Source organism: Sceloporus undulatus, chromosome 8 (genome assembly GCF_019175285.1).
Source record: "Sceloporus undulatus isolate JIND9_A2432 ecotype Alabama chromosome 8, SceUnd_v1.1, whole genome shotgun sequence".
Lineage (NCBI taxonomy): Eukaryota > Metazoa > Chordata > Lepidosauria > Squamata > Phrynosomatidae > Sceloporus > Sceloporus undulatus.
Genome location: NC_056529.1, coordinates 4,707,789 through 4,727,321, shown reverse-complemented (window position 1 = coordinate 4,727,321; position 19,533 = coordinate 4,707,789). Strand labels below are relative to the sequence as shown.

At 42.3% G+C, this 19,533-nt stretch overlaps 1 protein-coding gene across 1 annotated transcript in view; it reads right to left on the bottom strand.

The window, feature by feature from the left end:
* SLC12A4 (solute carrier family 12 member 4) overlaps nt 1-19,533 on the bottom strand; it is a 41,643-nt gene that overhangs the window by 2,677 nt on the left and 19,433 nt on the right. Inside the window, exons 2-22 of the mRNA XM_042437683.1 lie at nt 17,918-18,009; nt 16,547-16,678; nt 14,026-14,172; nt 12,934-12,988; nt 12,276-12,406; nt 11,035-11,276; nt 10,638-10,852; nt 9,742-9,906; nt 8,315-8,413; nt 8,017-8,074; nt 7,645-7,819; nt 7,041-7,159; nt 6,238-6,336; nt 5,756-5,875; nt 5,218-5,322; nt 4,167-4,335; nt 3,127-3,322; nt 2,605-2,774; nt 1,418-1,549; nt 1,222-1,329; nt 333-517 (exon numbers count right to left, since the gene is read on the bottom strand). Coding sequence (XP_042293617.1) covers nt 333-517; nt 1,222-1,329; nt 1,418-1,549; nt 2,605-2,774; nt 3,127-3,322; nt 4,167-4,335; nt 5,218-5,322; nt 5,756-5,875; nt 6,238-6,336; nt 7,041-7,159; nt 7,645-7,819; nt 8,017-8,074; nt 8,315-8,413; nt 9,742-9,906; nt 10,638-10,852; nt 11,035-11,276; nt 12,276-12,406; nt 12,934-12,988; nt 14,026-14,172; nt 16,547-16,678; nt 17,918-18,009 — 2,914 coding nt within the window. The remainder of the gene's footprint in view (nt 1-332; nt 518-1,221; nt 1,330-1,417; nt 1,550-2,604; nt 2,775-3,126; nt 3,323-4,166; nt 4,336-5,217; nt 5,323-5,755; nt 5,876-6,237; nt 6,337-7,040; nt 7,160-7,644; nt 7,820-8,016; nt 8,075-8,314; nt 8,414-9,741; nt 9,907-10,637; nt 10,853-11,034; nt 11,277-12,275; nt 12,407-12,933; nt 12,989-14,025; nt 14,173-16,546; nt 16,679-17,917; nt 18,010-19,533) is intronic.

The window sequence follows — 19,533 nt, the reverse complement described above, 5'->3', positions numbered from 1 at the left end:
TTTCATTCTGGCATTTTGAGGAGATGCATCATGAAGAATGGCCTAAATACCCTAAAGGCACTAGATCTGAGCTTGGAAGTTAAGCAGGATCCTGGCGCTGCTGCCTGTTGTAGCATGTTCTACTACCAGGAAAGGGCTGCATCACTCAATGCACTACCTCTATCTCCAAAAACCTGACCTCTACATAAAGACCTGCAATGAGGAAGGGCCTGCTATCTCTTGAGGCCATTTAAAGCCCCTGAAGATGATGCAGATAAGGATAAATGTCAAATTTCATTTGGTCTCATATTTTTGCCATAGTCAGGAGTTGAGACTGGGACTTGAGTGCTTACGGTTTAATACTGATGAGCTCTCTGAAGTTTTCCACTGCGTTGTTACGGTTCCGTTTCTCTGAGTCGTATTTGTCCTTCGTCCACGTCATCTGGATCTTTTCTGGTACTGCTTCTCCTTCATCTTCTTCATCCGAGTAGAGGCTCTCTAACCTGATGATCGAGTGCCTGTCCTTCACCAGCTGAGCCTGCAAGGACAAGATGGTTGAGGACCTCAGTTTTAGCTGGTCAAGTTTACTACTACCACATTCATTTCTCAGGCTTCAGCTGTACAGCACTTACTGGAACCTAAAAAGCTCCTCCCTTTTACTTCCATATTAATCTATGTGTAGATTTGATGGCTTTAATATCTGGCATCTATATCTCCCTTCCCTGTTTAACATGCCGCTTCATGATGCGTTCTGGAGAACAGAAACACTTGCTGACTATTTCGCAACATTTGGGATGTCTTAATAAAGGTATTCACCTAATCAAGTTTTTGCATTTTCTCTCTGAACCAGAACAGAAACGTCTGCTTGTTCTGTTCCTTCTTGTCATCACATTTTGTGAGATGAGACAAGTCCATAAATCAGATGTGGCCGTTTCCTAGAACAGCATCTAAAAACACCTTTTGGATGGAACGCCTATTTAAAAGGATAACGGTAAATTACACTTTGTGGGAAGAGACATTATTCATGTTGGGTAGGATCCAATCTTAGCCATGTTTAGAGCTTGTCAAAATCAATGAGACAAGCTAATCATGGGTAATTTGCATCCAAGTAATTTCAGTGTCTAAATCTGAATCCAACCCACTGTTGGCAAAAAAGGCTGGATGTCATTTCCCCAGCATTTCCACCCTGTCTTGATCCAAAACATCCTGAGAGATATTTTTGAATGGCTCCTGGTAGTTTACCTCCCTTTCTCGCTCTGTTTTGGTCAGTCTCATCTGCCTCAGCATCTGTGATCTCTGTTCCATCATCAGAGTTCGTTCATAAGTATATGCAGAGATATCGCTGTTTTGCTAAAGAAACAAATAAAGGAAAATAGTGTTTTAACAGCGTATCCCAAATCTTCCTTGACCAAAGCACACAAAATAAAACCCCCGTTACCATTTCAACTACTTCTACATCAGCCTCTATTCGCAGCTGGTAAAGGAAGGTGGCTAAGTCTTTCTTCATTTGGATGCTGTTGTCGTCCATCTGGGCTACGGTAAAGATTCGCATCTTGCACTTTCGCCAAACCTGTAATGTGAGAAAGTATGTTTAAAACCTGTCTGCAGATCCAGGGCAACCTGGGAGAGGAGCCTTGTGTGCTGGACTACAGCTTTCATCTGAAAAGAGTTGCAGCCCAACATAACCGGAAGGCATCAAGTCAGGGAAAGCTGTGGTGTTTGCAAGGTAGAGCACAACTTTTAAAGAAGTCTCTTTATTTTTGTGCTTCATGTATATAATTCAAATATATACATTGCATGGGTGTGTGTCTGCATGGGCATGCACACATATCTCCCTGCATTCATATATGAATGTAAAAAAGGCAGCAAAGTTGCACAAAGTAAATGCTAAGGTTTGGATGTGAATTGACATGATAGATCAGAGAACAGGTTATGTTCAGTTCACACAGAGAGACTGGCTTTATGTTAGGGACATACGCATGGACAGATTACCTTATGCACTGTTTACCATAACAAACAAGTGTGTTCTTCAGACAGCAGCAGAAGTGGAGTTGGACATATAGCAACATTGCTTTGTAGCAACACACTGCATTTTTTTGTTGTACAACAACACCCAGTCACTGGCACGTGTTGCACAATGTTGCTATTCCGCATGGGATTTGTTCAGAGCACTAACAGCCATTATCAGAACCTGAAGGGCAGGTTCACTGTGAGCAATCTCCATTGCGACACTCAAAAGAAGGATCCCTATCCTAACTCCCCGTTGCACCAGAGATCTCTTGTGGGAAGAAGTGGGAATATCAGTCAGCTGCTTCCCTGTTGTTCACATTCACTGTTGCCCATAAGTCCAGACTGGGGAACTTCCATAGTATCTAAGCTATTGAATATGTAGGGATTGTGAATACAAACCATTTATGAATTCATAACTCTAGGCTACACATTTGTAACTGCCTTAGTGAGTTCCATCCATTGTTTTGCATTGAATACCATTTTTTAAAAAAGTATAGATGGCAGTCAATAAATAATATAAAGGCACACTAACAACCTTATATTCCCTGCCTCAGATTTAATAAACGCAAGCGGTGGGCAGGCCCAGTGAGCCTAGCTCGCACCTGGCATTCTTACTTTATGTTGTTTGAGTAGAAAAGGGAGCAGCATCAACATGCCTCCATCGTGCACGATCCACCAGACGTCGATGTTCCCTTCGTTGTAGCGCTCGTGATTCCCAGGGTAGAAGGACACATTTTTGGGCACAAGCAAAGCCAGGTGGGCAGCGGTTGTGCAGCGCACTGTGTCTGGAAGCAAATAAAGAGAGGAGAAGGGTCAAACCTGAGTGACTGCACAGCATCCTGGCATAATTATATATAACACAATTGTTTACCAATGAAAGGGGTGGAAAGATGGCCATCAAACTAGCAGTGAGGTGGAGGAACTATAACAACCAAGCAAAAAGGAGGAGCAAGTCTTTTCCTCCACATCTACTCCTTTATCCAATATTCTGAACCATCTTTCGTGTTTAACAAAGTATCTAAAGTTCATTCAACGGGTGGAATCCTGTCCTTTGAGACTTCTGTCTGGTGCCATGTTCACAGCATCACAGTATCAAACAGAAGAGCAAGATGGACGTTCAGCATCCTTGGCACTTGCCTATAAAGGTCTTCCAGGATCGTGGATCTTCGCTTTGCCGCCAGCCGTAGGGCCAACCCAGCACTACTGTGTTGTGCTTCATGCCACCCAATCCACACGACTGGATCAAGTGAGAAATGCCATCTCGGACTTTATTAGCCACGACCACTTGGCAAAACCCTTTCACCTTTTCAATTTCGATCATGTTCTTGATTGTCTGGAAGAGAACCAAACAAGATCATCATGCCTCCACTCAAAGAATTTATATCCCATGTGCCAATTAACAACAATAGCAACAAATAAAGCTCTTAAATGTATGTGTGGAATCCAATATGCTCACTTAGCTATTATAAAATCAGTTTGAATAAAATTTGTCTTGGAGCATTTATTTGCCTAAGATGGGCAGCATGAATTCAAAGTAGAACTGATGGAATGCCACAAACTCAGTTGCCTAGGCATTTTTTGCTAAAACAAAACAAATAGCCATGCATCTGGACCTTACAACCACAAAGTGTCTGGGCCAAGCACATTGAAGTCACCCAAAAGCATCCATTTTGGAAAATAAACTATACAAATTTTCCTCAATTGGCAGAATTTATACAATTTGTATTTTATTCATTTTGGGGGACTACTTCTTTTCTTTTGTCTACCAGATTTAGAGGTTGGAAAATGGAATCTCAAAACAGGGTAGGACAAAGCTGAAAAACACACAAATGACTTAAAAGCCACATGAGCACAGAAATGTACGCAACTGCCACCTCCATCAAAAGGAAGCAGACCCAGTTAAATGAAAACAGTTGAAAAAAATATTAAAAGTTTTTAATTCATGCTAAATATGACGTCCAAAACTAGTAAGAAAGGAGGACCACATTGCAAATGGATATAGACTCAAGTCAAGGAAGCCACAGCCATGAATCTTTAAGACCTGTGCAGGGCAGTGGATGACATTTCCATCAAGTTTGGGAGAGGGGTCTGGCCAGGAGAGATTACTTAGTTAAGTTAGATAGGTATACTTAACTAAGTAGCTGATGTGGAGTATGTCCAACGTCAGCCACACTTACCTGTTCTGCTGCCTGAGCTTCTCCGTAGCTCTCCAAAAAGTTGCCTTGGATCACTGTCCCAATGATGGTCAAGCCCTTGCCAGCTTTCAGTTGAGATGCAAATGTTAACAGCCGGGGGTATTTCACATGCAAATCTTCATCCAGTTTCAGAAGCACCAAGAGCTGAGGCCTGAAAACAGAGGAAGGGTAAAAAAACAAACCCAAGACTTTTCAGGGGCTTTGTCCCTTTCTTCACTTAGCCAGAATATTAAGCATCTCTAAGGAGACTCGGGCGGCTTTATGCTCCACTCTGATTTGGCTGGCTGGCTTTCAAATGGCTTTCAGGAGAAGCCTAGCTCATGAAGATTCAGTTCACGCAGGCATTTGTTTGCAGCTGAATCCAATGCAAGCAAGTTGCAGATTTTGCCTTTTGTATGCCAAACCTATCCCGTGTCCTACAGATGGTGAATGACAACCCCTACATTCCTCTGTGTAGTTGGGTAAATTCTGGTCTGGCACACCTAGAGGATATCAGATTCAGACTGTTCTGGATCTGTAAGGACGCATTCCCACTTGCAAATAAATCACTTTGCGAACTGAATTGATGGATTTATCCAAAAAGATGCAGAAAAAAACAGCGTCAAAAAGATGCAGGTTAAATGGGCCTAGTGCATGGCCTCCCCCTCTCCAAATCGCGTCAGAGATTCGGTTCAAGTGCGAATCAGGGTAATTTAAACCGGTTCAAAACGATTTGCAGTCCAGTTTAAAAGGTAGTGGGAATGAGGCCCCAGTTGCCTTTACAGGACAGAGTGCAGCTCATCAGCATATTCCTTCATGCAAAATAAGCAGCATTCGGATAAGAAAAAAAAACTTATTTCAAGGACCTCACAAGTGTGGACATCCCCATCTCTCAACCCCTCCAATTTTATTTCTTGTATGCGCTCAAGTCTTGGCAAACCAATTCATGCTTTCCTGCACCAGACTACTTGTGAATTCTATCTCATTTCAGTCCCCTTCTGTGTACAGCACTTGGAGGGAAGTCTCCATTTTAGAAAGTGAGAACATAAACCACCTCCAGTTCTTTGTATGCGGGGGGCCTTCCTCCAGTCTCAGCAAGGCATATCGGGCAGCGCTTAGGGAGAGACCCCGGATCCCGTCACCCCATTCCTTCTCTGCCCTGAAAAGTAGAATTTCAACAATTAAGTTTAGGGCTCTCCATCCCCTTCTTTTTCAAAGAAGCCACACTTGGATCAATAGCCATTAGGGGTTTCATAATTCAAATGAGCCACCGTGACTAGACCTTGACATTTTATTCAGTTCTTACATTTATCCCATTCTTACATTTATCCCATCCCATGAAGTTCCCTTTAGCTTAAATGAAGTTGCCTCCCCACCCAAGCATGGGATAGGTCCAGAACTACATTAACAATGCAATAACAGCAGATATTTCTAGCTCAGGTTTGAGTAGTGCTTTGCCCCCCAGAACGCTATTGGACTGCAGCTCCCATTAGCCTTGGCAGTTCAACATGTGAAATGCCACAGGTTGTCCTGTTCTAGAATAATAAGTTGTATTATTGTAAGCTGCTTTGGGTCCCAAAGTAACAACTTACCCTTGGTATTCAATGTATTTGTAAATCATTCCTGCAATTAGCATAGCCACCAACGCGTAATACCAGGAGGAGATGAACATCAGTGCGAGGCAGATACTCATACCCAAAAAGGACAAGGCCCTGCAGAGGAAGAAAACCCAAAGATCAATGCATCGGTAGGGCCAGTTTCATATGCACATGGATGCTCTCTCATGTCTTTATACTCGGTGACCAACAATGGTTGTGTGTACAAATTCTAATGGAAAATACTTTGTTAGAGGTGATAACAGAAACGTTCATCTATCCTAATTTATATCAGTGATGGTCTATTTGCACAGTCATGTACCTGACATGCACACACATATGCCACACTTAACATGTGTGTATGTTATTAACAGGATGCCATCCTCTGTGTTTTTCCAGGCCATACAGATGATTCTGAAAACCTGGCCAGTCAGCCATCCGCTCTTTAAGGCAAACTTACAAATGCCCCAACAACTTACCAGTGGTAGTATTTAAATCTGGGCCGCCAGTTTGGAGTTCTTAGGAGCGTTTGCACTGCACAGGCCAAGTTGACAAATAGGTAACACATCAAGAAAAACCTAGTTTGGGAATAAAGGGATGGGAGAAGAGAGGGAGAAAGATTTCATGTACAGGTTGGCACTTAAACAATACGAAATTCCCTACTTAGTAACATAACATCTTTGTTGAATACGGATATTGTAAAACTGCTCATTTATATTTCCTGAAGACATTAAATTCACTTAGGCCCCATACAGACAGGCCAAAATAAAGCTGCTTTGGGTCACTTTGTAGGTATGCTGTTTAAATGATGCATGCGTCATAAGAGTCCGGAAGCTGTGCCAAAGCTGCGCTTCAGTCGTTAGCACTGGATCGTGGGTTTGGTGCAGCTTCCGGACTCTTAGGACGCATGCATCATTTAAACAGCTTACCTCCAAAGTGACCCGAAGCAGCTTTATTTTGGCCGGTCTGTAAGGGGCCTTAGAAAGACAAGCATCCCCTACTGAATTCCAGCCCAGATAAATAAATAAAATATTGTGAAGTCAAAATAAAATATTGTTTTTCCAAACACATTCCCTACTTAAAAAGAGAAGAGGCATTTTAATCTTCTTGTGTTAAAGACCCCCCCCCCCCAATTTGTTATTCAGGCCAAATTGTCAGCCCAGCCCCAAGCAAAGACGAGAAAGGACTCCTTGGAAATACAAATCTTGACTACCATCTGGGAGCTTTGATCAAATGTGGCTGATATAGAAATCACCTTTCTTCAGCATAACTAAAAACTCACATAGAAAGAATCGGAGCCACCATGTCAAGGGACGCGATCAGAATACCCAATTCGGCAATCAGCGCTGTTAACAACAGGGCCCACGTTGGCTCCCCATTTGCCTTCCCATGGCCAAAGACCTGCAAAAGTTGTTGGTGGAACAAAACTTAACTCGCATTTTGCATCATTTCATGATTAACCACTGAACACAGTTTAAAGAAGCATCTGAAAGCAGGGATGAGGGATGGGCAGACTGCAGCTCCCATCATTCTTCATCAGTGGCTGTACTGACTGAGACTGATGGGAATTATAGCCCAACATCAAGATCTGGTGACTTGCAGGATTTAAGCCCTGGTCTCCCAGATACCTAGTCCAAGGCTCAAACCACTACATCACACTGGCTCTCTTTTCCGACTTTATCACATTTTAAATGGCTATTATTATTATTATTATTATTATTATTATTATTATTTTCTTATATCTCTCCTTTCTTGAATATGTGCAAGTTTTGGAATTGGCAGCGGGGTCCAGTACGGATCCCCCGCAAGTTCCAAGAGCCGACTGCACTCTGTTATCTGCTTTGACCCTCATGAGAGAAGGAAGTGGGATCTCTATGCACACCTACCCATAAGAAAGGAATGATGTTGTCCTTGGCGATGGCTTGAAGGAGGCGTGGGGCACCCGTGAGGCTTTGCAAACCTGCCCCGCAGGTAGAGAAAAAGGACCCAACCACGATGACCCAAGGCGAGGGCCATGCCAGCGTCCCCACCACCAAGTTCTTGTTCACCGCATCGCCGTATCTATAGGCAAGATGGAGTGACCAAGTTTGAAAGGCAATTAGAGTTGCATTTACTGGTTTCTATGATGTGAGATACTTTCTGCAAGATTTTCAAACCATTGTTATATGCTCAGTAGAGACAAAATCATCCCATTGGCCCAAAAACCAGCCTCATCTCCTTACACATAGAAATAAAGCGGGGATACGATGGCTACTTACTTGTCTCTAAGAACAACACCTTCAATGCAAGCTCCGAACAGCAACACACAGCTGAAATCTGAAAAGGCCCATTCAGTTAAGGAAGACAGTTTGAAGTTTCGATAACTCCAAATGGGACACATTCCTACAACTGCAGTACTGAGAAAAAAAAATCCTGGAAAGCGTAGGAAAATCTTTTTGCACAACCCCACCTCCCCAGTTGAGACGGCTGGAGAAACATCCTAATCTGGAACAAGGCAGCCTCCTATCTACCAGAACCCCACAACATACACCCCACACACTTTGTTTTAAAGGATACAAACTAGAGATGTAGTAGCAATAGCTAGGATAGTTCCAACAGGAATGGACTTCTGGGCATCCTTGAGGTCTCCAGATCGGTTTGAGCCAGCCATGATCCCTTCAAAAAAGGAAGAACACAGCAACTCAAAGCAGTGGCATCACGAGGTTTGGTGTCACTCAGCGCAGTAACTCACGGTGTCACCTCCATTGGTCTCCTCTCATACCACACCATACAAAATCCTATTTTATTTGATTTTATTTCATTTTGGTACTAATATTACCCATAAATCGTCCTATATCACTGAATGTAATGGCAACAGTTGTGACATAAAGAACTGGCAAAATTAAAATTGTACCTTTAAATTACAGTATTGTACGCACAGCCTCAATGTATTTACATTTGCATAGTTTCATGTGGTTAAAGTAAAAATGTGGTAAGATGTGATATAAAACTTTTTAATAATAATAATAATAATAATAATAATAATAATAATAATAATAATAATTTGTTTTATTTATATACCACTATTCCAAAGATCATAGCGGTGAACAGCAAGTAAGCTAATTAGCAAGTAAGCTAATTTAAAAAGTAAAACCGTGAGGCCTCTCCTTTCTCCATCCACTGATCCTTGCCCCACTCATTCCTTCTCTTCCATTGAGCTCCAGCATTTTTTAATTTTAATTTTTATCATATCAAAACATAAAATAACCCATTCTTCAGATACATAATAAAAGGATTATGACCAAAAAAAATAACCCTAAACTACATTATCACATTACCTGGCTTCCCTACATCACCTTAATATCCTATAACATCATATCATCACATCTTATTTTCCATTAGTTAAATAAGGGAAAGAAAAGGTGTAATACAAAAGTTAAGCAAAATTGTACCTTATAAATAAAGATCTTGAGGCACTCATACCTTCATTTGAGCTTCATAATTATCCTGCACCTATTGCCACCTTAATCTACAAAATTTTATTATCAGAGACCATTCTCTGCAGTCTGCCTTGCGTCTTTATAGTTCAGGAGGGCAGTAAGCTTACCAATTTCTATCACCTCTGACAATTTCATAAACCAATCATCTACACTTGGGATTTCTTTATTTTTCTAATTCTGTGCCAATATCATTCTCACCGCAGTTATCAAGTATAGTAAAATATGCCGATATTTCCTTTCAGTTTGAGTTGGGACACTGTTGAACATATTGAAAAGGTAAATTTCAGGCCTCAATTCAAACTTAATCTGCAGCATCTTGCTGAGCTCCAGCATTTTAAAAGGATGCGAGAGAATGCCATAGCCTTGTTTCTGCCAAAAGGCAGACATTTGGGGAGCACTGGTGTCACTCCTTCTTAGGGTGCAACCTGGTCTGGTCCATGCTCCATCAACCCCTAGTTATGCGCCTAACTCAAAGAAGAAGGTTAATCCTCTCCGCCTTCTCACCTGTCACAGAAGGGAAGAAGATGCCAACAAGAACCGTGAAGGACGTCGCAATGTCTGCATAAACATACAGGTGAAGGTTGTCCTTATGCCCGGCTGCATCAACAGACGGCTGGCCAGCTTTCTCCAGGATCTCTCCTTTCTCCATGTAATTGCTCCAGACGTTATCTGGGATGCGGAGAGGAGAGAGATGAGAGGAACCATCAGGAGCACAAAGTGAATTAGTCAATGAAACAGCTCCCCACTACGGTGCTTAAGCAAGGGAAAACATTTACAAACCCTGATTTACCAAGCACAAGGTCTCTCCAAAATCTAACCATTTGCAGTGGGATGCTCCAAGTGTATTGGGCCCTTTGTTTATTAAAAAAGAAAATAAAACACAATGCATGTTGATGGTGCTATATTTAAAACAGTATGGAAAAAATGCCGTATAACATGTCAGAGCTTTGGTTATTTAGCTCAGTGTTGTTTACACTGAGTAGCAGGAGCTTTTTTCCAGACCTCCCTGGGAGATACAAGTGGCTGAAAATAAAAACTTCCATATGCAAAACAAATACTCTATAGGTCTTCCCTTATAAGTCTTCCCTTATAGATAACATACGATTCTAGCCCTCGTGATGCTGAATAAAGGACTAATTTCTTTAAGAAATACAGGACATGGCTTTACATCAAATGAAACTGCCTTGCACTGTGTGAAACCATGGGTTCAAATAGCTCAATAGTGACTATGCACCTTGGCACCAATTCTCTTAAGTTTCAGACTAAGGTTTAGCTCAGTTCTACCTGGGAGATGCCAGGGATGAGCTATTGGACATCTTGCTTGCAAAAGAGCTGAGCATTCCTTTATATATAATGAAAAATAAAATAGAAAATGAAGCCACGCAGCTTTTTGTCTGTACCTTTCAGAATCCCACTCGCAGCTCCAGGGATTCCGACAATTTCGGTAACATTGTTGAAATGAAAGTACTCGTCGCACAATCCGGAGGTGATGTTGAAACCTGGGCAGAAGAGCTCAGTCAAGTTGGTGGGCACAGTGATGTTTCCAACAGTGGTGGTTTTAGCACAGATGTCAAACTGGTCCCTTGAAAGTGTCCGGTTACCTAGCATACAAATCCTGGGGACAGAAAGAGGGTTGCCACTGTTTTATAGGCTACTTTTTGTACAAAAACGCCCAAGCACCCCTGAGTTGTTGTGCTTCCAAAAGCAAAAAGGACTCCGTTATTTTTTTGCAATACAATTTCTACTAGAAGGCAACCCAGTTTTGCGCGGCAGAAAATTTCCCAGACTCCAACTTACGGGAAGGCAGGTGGGTCAAAGATGGATTTGATCGCCCCGGCATAGATAGACAAGATGGAAATAATGACACAGGCCAGGAACAGAGAAGCAAATTTGTTGACGTATTTCACGCCGACGAAGACCACCACGGCCATGAACGTGAGGAATATGGTGCCGTACACTCGCATGTTATTCAGCGTGGCATTGGAAGTATCATGGGCTCCGGTTGGATGGAAAATGGCAGCTTGGGGAGCGATGTATGTCTGAAAGAGTGAAGAATCCTGTCTTAGGAACTCTACAATGAAAAGTAAGCCATTAATGATGTCCCTACGCATCTCCAAGATGAACAGCACTAGTCTTCTTTATGTCCATTACATACAGGAAGGAATTTTCTGTTCGGTTTTGTGAGATCCTAAAGTTCAATGTGCAACATTTGTAAAACAGAATTGGGCCACATGCAGCCCTCCAGATGTTCTTGGGACTCCAACTCCTGTCGGTCACATCTGACATGACCAATGGTCAAGGATGATGGGAGGTTGAGTTCAGCAAGCAACTCATCTCTGCAACAAGACAGGAGGCTGCAAAAAGTTGGCGAACGCTAGAAGAACTCACCCTTTTCGTTTGGTTATAAGGATTTGGTAGATAGCACTCATAGAGAAACTATCCTACCAAATTCAGACTTCTAAAGGATCAGCCACTCCAGACAAGTTTGCTCAAAAATGGTTTGTGTTCATTATATCTGCGTGTTCTGAAACTGCACCATTGGAGTGTCCCTCGGCCCATTTGAAATATATGGAAAAGCCCATTTGGGTTGGATTTTTCTCAAATGGTGGTCTATATGCCCAGGAAAGATTCTTTTATTCTTATTTTTGCTTCTTCTGCTTCTTCTTTTGGTTTCTTGTCTGTTCCATTAACGTACAACTTAATTTTTTAAAAAGGGAACCACTTAACTGACCTAAGCAAATGGTCTTGAGTGGTTCTGCATGCTATGTGTGGCCTTCCAGTATCCCCCACAGCACACCCACAACCCATTTCACTTTAAAATCACTTTAAAGGGATTCAGAGGGTGTGAGAGGACTTTAAAAACCACACCTTATGTATGAAGTATTTTAGAGGTCTTGGGTGGCATATGGGGGAGGCCCTCCAAAATCCAAGGGCGAAGCATGTGGTCCCCAAACCTTTGGAAGTTGCATGCCACTTATCTATGGGAGATTGATCGAACATGTTGCGGCTTTCTTTGAAACAAACTAGTTACCACTTACTAACAGAATTTCAATGGCACCAAGGATGTACATCGCGCCTGCAAAAGTCGTTCCGAGGTAAAAACACAGTCCCACGGCTCCACCGAATTCAGGGCCCAAGGACCTTGAGATCATGAAGTATGAACCGCCAGCTATAAAGTGGGAAACAATAAAAAATAATATCACCAGCCCTATGAACAAAGCAAACAGTCTGCACACTGACTTTCTGAACCAAGAGAATTAAAAGCTTCCATTTTGTAAGTGCCTTCTATCCCTTTTATTCTCTCACATGCTATCAGTGCTGTAAAAAGAAAAGCCCATGTGTTGGAAAACCAATTGCTCCAACCTTGAATTTTACAGCTGTACAGTTTTGTTTTGTTTTGTAAAATGAGAGTGCTACATTCATTTAGTTTAGGTCAGAACCTTATCCCAGTAGTTCCTAAACTCAGATTTCCAGATTTTGCAGGCCTACAACTCTGAGACTCTCAAACTGGCTGTGGCTAAAGTCCAGCAACATCTGAGCTTGAGAACCACTCCCTTAGTACAACAACCAAAGACAATCTAGCAGCCAAAACTTACAGAGAATATCCAAAATCAACACAGTGAATGCATGTCTGCATGTATGTATTTTTTCCAAGTGGTTAAGAAATGCACTAATGAAAAATACGTTGGACAGTACCTGGGACAACACCATTGGTTGCGATAGCACTCATTGATATGGCCGTCAGCATGGTCTGTGAACAGCAAAAGAACAGGATTTTACAACCAATTTTTGCAAGTTGGTAAGATGAGATGATTACACTTGTTTAACTTTGAACGCAGGTAATCATCCGGTCTAAATATGCAAGTCATTTTCCCCACCCCAATGTTACAAGCCATATTTCCCATCTCTATGCATGGCTATGAAAGCTGGACAGTGAAGACAACTAATAGGAAGAATATCAGTTCATTTGAAACAAAGACAAAGCAAGGTCCTAGAGCAAATCAAGCCAAAACTCTCCCTAGAAGCCCTGATGGCTAACAGAGGCTGCCGTATTTTGGCTATATAATGAGAAGACAGAATTCGCTAGAAAAGATTATAATCTTGGGTCCCTCCGGAGAGAAAGTCGGGATATAAATGAAATAAATAAATAATAAAAATAAATAATGCTTGGTAAGATGGAGGGCAGTAGAAAGAGAGGAAGGCTGCGCTCTAGATGGACAGAATCAGTATGAGAAAACATGGCCATGAATCTAGAGGACCTAAGTAGGGCTTGTGGGTTGCCATGGGCTGAAATCAACTTCAAGACAGCTAATAACAATGACAAATGGTTTAACCAAAGCAGCAAGAAAAAAAATGTGTTTTTACCCCTTAAATTAAGCTGCTGACACAAAGCAGCTCAAGAAAAGAAAAGAAACCAGGAATAGATTTGTGTGTGAAAGGGTTCCAAGATAAATTCTGGGAGGGGGTGGGAATGGATGGTTTTGGGAATGTATAATTTTAATGTTGTGAGCTGCCCCAATTGTGTAAATAAAGGGATGGGATATAAATCATCATCATCATCATCATCATCATCATTGTATTGTATTGTATTGTATTGAAAGATATTCCTGGACTCAGCCTACAGAGATACCCTATAAATTCTTTAATTCTAAATGTGTGTCCTTTGCATCTGCTCTTCTCTGCCTTGCAGTCACTATAGGCATCTTGCCATATATTATGTGGCCTGGCCAAAAGTGGACAACAAGCATCCTGAGGAAAGGCTATTCATGACATTTGCCTTGGACTCACACAGCAGCAGCAGATTAAGACAATCAGGAAGGACTGCAGAACGCCGGCTGTCCCCACCATCCATGTCAACCGAAGGAAGAGGATGACCCCAAAGATATTCTGCATGCAGGGCAGGTAGACGCCCATCAAGGTGCCCATGTTGGGTGACTGAAAGATATCAAAGGATGTATCAAAAGCGGATCAGAATAGACACCAACATTTTCTTTTACAATATAGCATTGTGTGCATGTATGCCTTCAAACTCAAGACTTAGGGAGCTGGGTATGTTTAGCCTGGAGAAGAGATAGTTTAGGGGTGATATGATGACCCTCTTTAAGTATTTGAGGGAGTGTCACATTGAGGATGGAGAGAGCTTGTTTTCTGCTGCTCCAGAGACTAGAACACAGAACAATGGATGCAAGCTCCAGAAACAGAGATTCCACCTCAACATTAAGAGGAACTTTCTGACAGTAAAAGCTGTTTGACAGTGGAGTCTGGTGGAGTCTCCTTCCTTGGAGGTTTTTAAAGAGAGGTTGGATAGCCATCTGTTGGGGATGCTTTGATTGAGAGTTCCTGCATGGTTGGACTCGATGGCCCTTGTGGTCTCTTCCAACTCTACGATTCTATGATTGTATCATTCAAACAACTAGGCCATGCTGGCTAGCTCTATACACCAGTGGCATCACTAGGAGGGTGCGGAGCGCACCGATGACATTGCAGAAGAGGATGTCACCCGATGGAGCCCCTCACCTGGAGAAAGGTGATCAGACATTATCCACTTCTAGGACATGTCCTACATTTCAACCTTCTGTGCAGGAAGAATTCCAAAGTGTCCTCCATTCTGAGCATGACTAAGAAGCATGTTCAGTAGCACCACATTTGCTGTTCCCCTTCAAGTAATGCATCCATTTGGTAATCTGTCCTTGCTGCAAATAGGGGAAATAGGATGGATCCTTCTTCTAAAGTCCTTCCTTTCCTAGGAGAAGCCCACAGAGCTCAGGGTGTGTTGTTCAGGTGGAGGGGACACAAGGCAAGAAAAGCCAAATGCACTTCAGCCAGAAATGTCTCTTGTTTACAAATGTGGAGAATTATTCACGATTTAACAGCCTCTCAAACAAAGCCCAGGGGACAAAATTGACTAAAGCTTTCATCAGAGGTTTCCTGCCTGGCAGAACAGCCTCCGTAGTGCCAAACTCGTAACGGGATCAATATCCCCTGTTTTGAAATTAAAGCCTATTGAGTTGCCTTGGTAAGAGCAACACGGAAAGAGATATTTATTCCATGATGTGGACAGAGGTTAAACTTGAGCACATCCAAATTCACCACATCCTGCTTTGCTATTTCAGGCTCTGTCTCTGGTCTGCACAGACTCACCCTCTGAAAGGCCTAAACAGACCTCATTATCCTCACAAACTCATAAATTATTTAGTTATAAAAGCATGTCAAATCTTAGAATCTTAGAATCATAGAGTTGGAAGAAAACCTCAAGGGCTACCCAGTCCAACCCCTTGCCATGCAGGAACTCTCAATCAAAGCATCCCCAACAGGTGGCCATCCAGCCTCTGTTTAAAAGCCTCCAAAGGAGACTCTTCCACTCTCTGAGGGAGTATGTTCCCCTGTCGAACAGTTCTTACTCTCTGGAAGTTCCTCCTAATGTTGAGCTGGAATCTCTTTTCCTGCAGCTTGCATCCATTGTTCCGGGTCCTATTCTCTGGAGCAGCAGAAAACAAGCTTCCTTCCTCCTCAATATGACATCCTTTCAAATAAACAGAGCTATCGTGGCACTATTACTTCCCTTGATATTACTTCTATTGATGCAACCTAGAATTGCATTGGCCTTTTTAGCTGCCACATCACACTGTTGATTCATGTTCAACTTGTGTTCTACTAGGACTCCTAGATCCCTTTCATATGTCGTCTGGTTAAGCCAGGTATCCCCCTTCCTATATCTATGCATTTCATTTTTTCTGCCTAAGTGTAGCACCTTACATTTCTCTCTGCTGAAATTCATTTTGTTAGTATTGGACCTCCTTTCTAATCTTCTGGTGGTCCTCCTGGCTGCCATTCTTTCAATGATAAGAAGTGATGGCATGTCACCTCTAAGACCCTTATAGAGCTGTCACACTATAGTACCACTTTAAACTGCTATGGTTCCATCCTATGGAATCCTGGGATTTGTGGCACCAGAGCTCTCCAAGAGAGTAGGCTAACTGTCTCGCAAAACTACAATTCCATAGCACTGAGCCATGGCAGTTCAAGTGGTGTCAACCTGGATTATTACTGCAGTGAGTATATAGTCACAGTGTACTTTGCCAAATGCATGAAGTGAATGGTGCGCAGGAAGGACTTTTATAATCAGACTGTATATGAATAGTCACAAAAATGCAAAACTTGTGGATGGCCATTTTGTTTTGGAACATGGTGTGTGCAAACTGGGAACCAGAAAGGCGATACGTATCCTTAGCATGTTACTGTGATGGAGATTCTTATTTTAATCCATATGTCTCCCACGATTACAAGAAGTTGCCCATTAGACACATACTTTTGATACTTTCTTCTTCGAGCCTTCAACACTTTCTGCTTCCTCATGTTCCTTGGCTCCTTGAGTGAGGTTTGTGTAGCTGACCAGCTTCCCAAGTAGAGAAGAGACTTTGGGGCGGATGTCCAGTTCTTCCTGCAAAGGAAACAAATAACGAAGGCGGAGATCAAGAGTGCTACTGAACACTTGAAGATTACTTGGCGACAGAGTTTGGTGTATCGCTGTTGCTGTTCCTTTTGTCATCGACATGCATTATTTACATCCTCCCCAAAACTATGGGTCCATTCACACTAAACAATTATTGTGCAATTATTGAACTTTAACTGTCATGGAGTTTTATGTTCGGTGAGGCATCGGTACAACTATTAAAAGAGGACAGCACATGCTTAAAAACTATTCCTTGATAAACACTCAATTTTCAAAAGCACGTTGGAATAAAATAAATGAATAAAAGGCTTTTTCCTGATAATGGAACGCTTGGAAATTGAACCAAAGACTTTCTGACTTCAAAGCTTCTACCAATGGCATATGCATGATCACCAGTATAACGGCTCTCCAGAAAGCAAAGTCAACCATGTTTTCCTATAGGGAGGTCCATTCTCCTTCTCAATCTCTCCCTCCTTCCCCGTAGTAAGTCAGTCTGAATAACTGAGGCACAAACCTGTGAAGACCCATCTCCCCAGAACTCACTGCTGGACTTGGCTACACTTCCCATGGCAGGCTCACTTTTCCCCCTTGTTCTGAGCTAAAGTGGTCCGGCAATTCTCCTCTGTGATGCAACTCTGAAGGTTCTGAATAGAAAAACACTAGTTCCAATATATGACAAAGGCATCTTGAGTCTCAGGCTGTCCCAGGGAGGTCTAAAACGTGGTGAAAATGTCCATGCAATCCCCAAAAGGCATTTGGGGCAATAATTTTTCTTTTATTCTTATTATTTTTGCAGAGAGAGGTGCACTGGAGTGTGCAACCTTCCAAGTTCTCCCAAGTTGCTAATGTAGTCCCTTAGCCTTGCAAGTTGCCCACTCAAGCTTAGGCCAACATATACAGTTGTTATGAGGGACCTTGCGATAAGAATCAATGAAGGTCGAAAAGAACATGTTAAGTTGCAAAGAACATGTATTGCAAATGCAAAGGGACTCAGATTTAAACTGTGGCATCTGTTCTGAAACTATCACAGACATCAGTTCTCATAAAGACTTTTGTCCAAGACGATGGAGTGCCGATGCTAGTCGGAAGAAGCAAATACTGAGTACAGTATAGGACAAAAGACAGCTTCATATTAGGGATGGGAAAGAATTCCCTCTGAGGTTTTTTAAAAAGGAGGGGAGGCATCCAAAGCTGATTTTATAAAATACATGCATATATTATTGTTACCTCAAATAAGGCCAGGTTTCTGTCATAGTAATCTCCTTTGCCAGCGTCAGAGTTGTTAAGGAAAGGGCTGCTTTCTTTATGGTTGCCATGGCCTGCAAGAGAGGAGGAAAGAAGACACATTTCCATTATTTGAAGAGTTCTGAGGAAAAGAAGATAAAGTCAGCCCTCCATATCTACAGATTCTATATCCGTGGCTTGAAACAATTTCAATAACAACAACAACCACAACAACATCCATAAAGCAAGCCTGGATTTTGCCACTTTATATAAGGGATACCATTTTGCTATGCTGTTGCATATAATGGGACTTGAGCATCTATGGATTTTGGTATCTATGGGGGGTCCTGGAACCAAACCCCAGAAGATGCCTACTCTACATCCTTGGCTCATTTTCATCATTTTTTTTTCTCCCATTATGGCCTCAAAGATGGTAGTTTTCAAAAATGTCTGGCCTTGGGGAAAGTCTTGTCTGTGAACAACATGCACACGCACAACAGAATACATAGGGTGCTACTTATTTAAGACTCTCCATTCATGTGATGCTCCAGGTACATAGGAGGTGAGCAGAGGTTTATCCTATGAGAGAAATCTGTGGCTCTCGATATTGTGCATAAGGATTATGAAAGTAGAGATATAATAATAATAAAATAAAATTTTTATTTGTATACCGCTATTCTTGGGTAGATCATAGCGGTTCACAACATACAAAAATAATACAGTGAAATAACAACATATATCCCCAGTAACATCCAACAATCTTCGCACACCAATTAAAACTTCAGAATACAACCTAAAACATTACATCATAAAACCATTAAAAAAACCCAATACAAACAATAGCTGGATCGAACAAATGTGCAACAAGGGGAGGAAGGATGGTATAATTAAGGAACATGGGGGAAAGCTTGTCGGAAAAGATAGGTCTTCAACTTTTTCCTAAACAAGTCTATACAGGTGACCGAGTGGAGCTCGTCGGGCAGAGAGTTCCAAGTCTGTGGGGCTGAGATGGAAAATGCCCTTTGAGAAGATGAAGTGTATCTCGACTTAGGAACTCTTAACAGATTCTTCCCGCCCGACATGAGAGTGCAGGGCAGACTGTATGGGGAGAGGCGGTCCTCCAAGTACCCTGGGCCCAAGCCATTTAGGGCTTTATAGGTGATAACCAACATTGTATTGCACTCGGAAGCGAATGGGCAGCCAATGTAGATCTTGTAAAATAGGTGTTATATGACTGGTCCTGGAGGATCCAGTGACCAATCTTGCTGCCATGTTCTGAACCAATTGTAGCTTCCGAGTTTGGTACACGGGTTGCCCCATGTAGAGCGCATTACAGAAATCTAACCAAGAGGTTACCAGAGCATGTACCACCGTTTCAAGGTCTCTCCAGCCCCAGTAGGGTCGCAACTGGCGTATCAGTCGAAGCTGGTAACAGGTGCTCCTGACCGTCGCATCCACCTGAGACGTCAGGTGGAGCAACGAATCCAGAAGCACCCCCAAGCTGCAAACTGAGTCCTTCAAGGGCAGCGTGACCCCGTTCAGGACAGGTGGACAAACCTCCTTCCCCGGGCCCAGGGAACCTATCACAAGTACTTCCGTTTTCTCTGGATTCAAGTTGA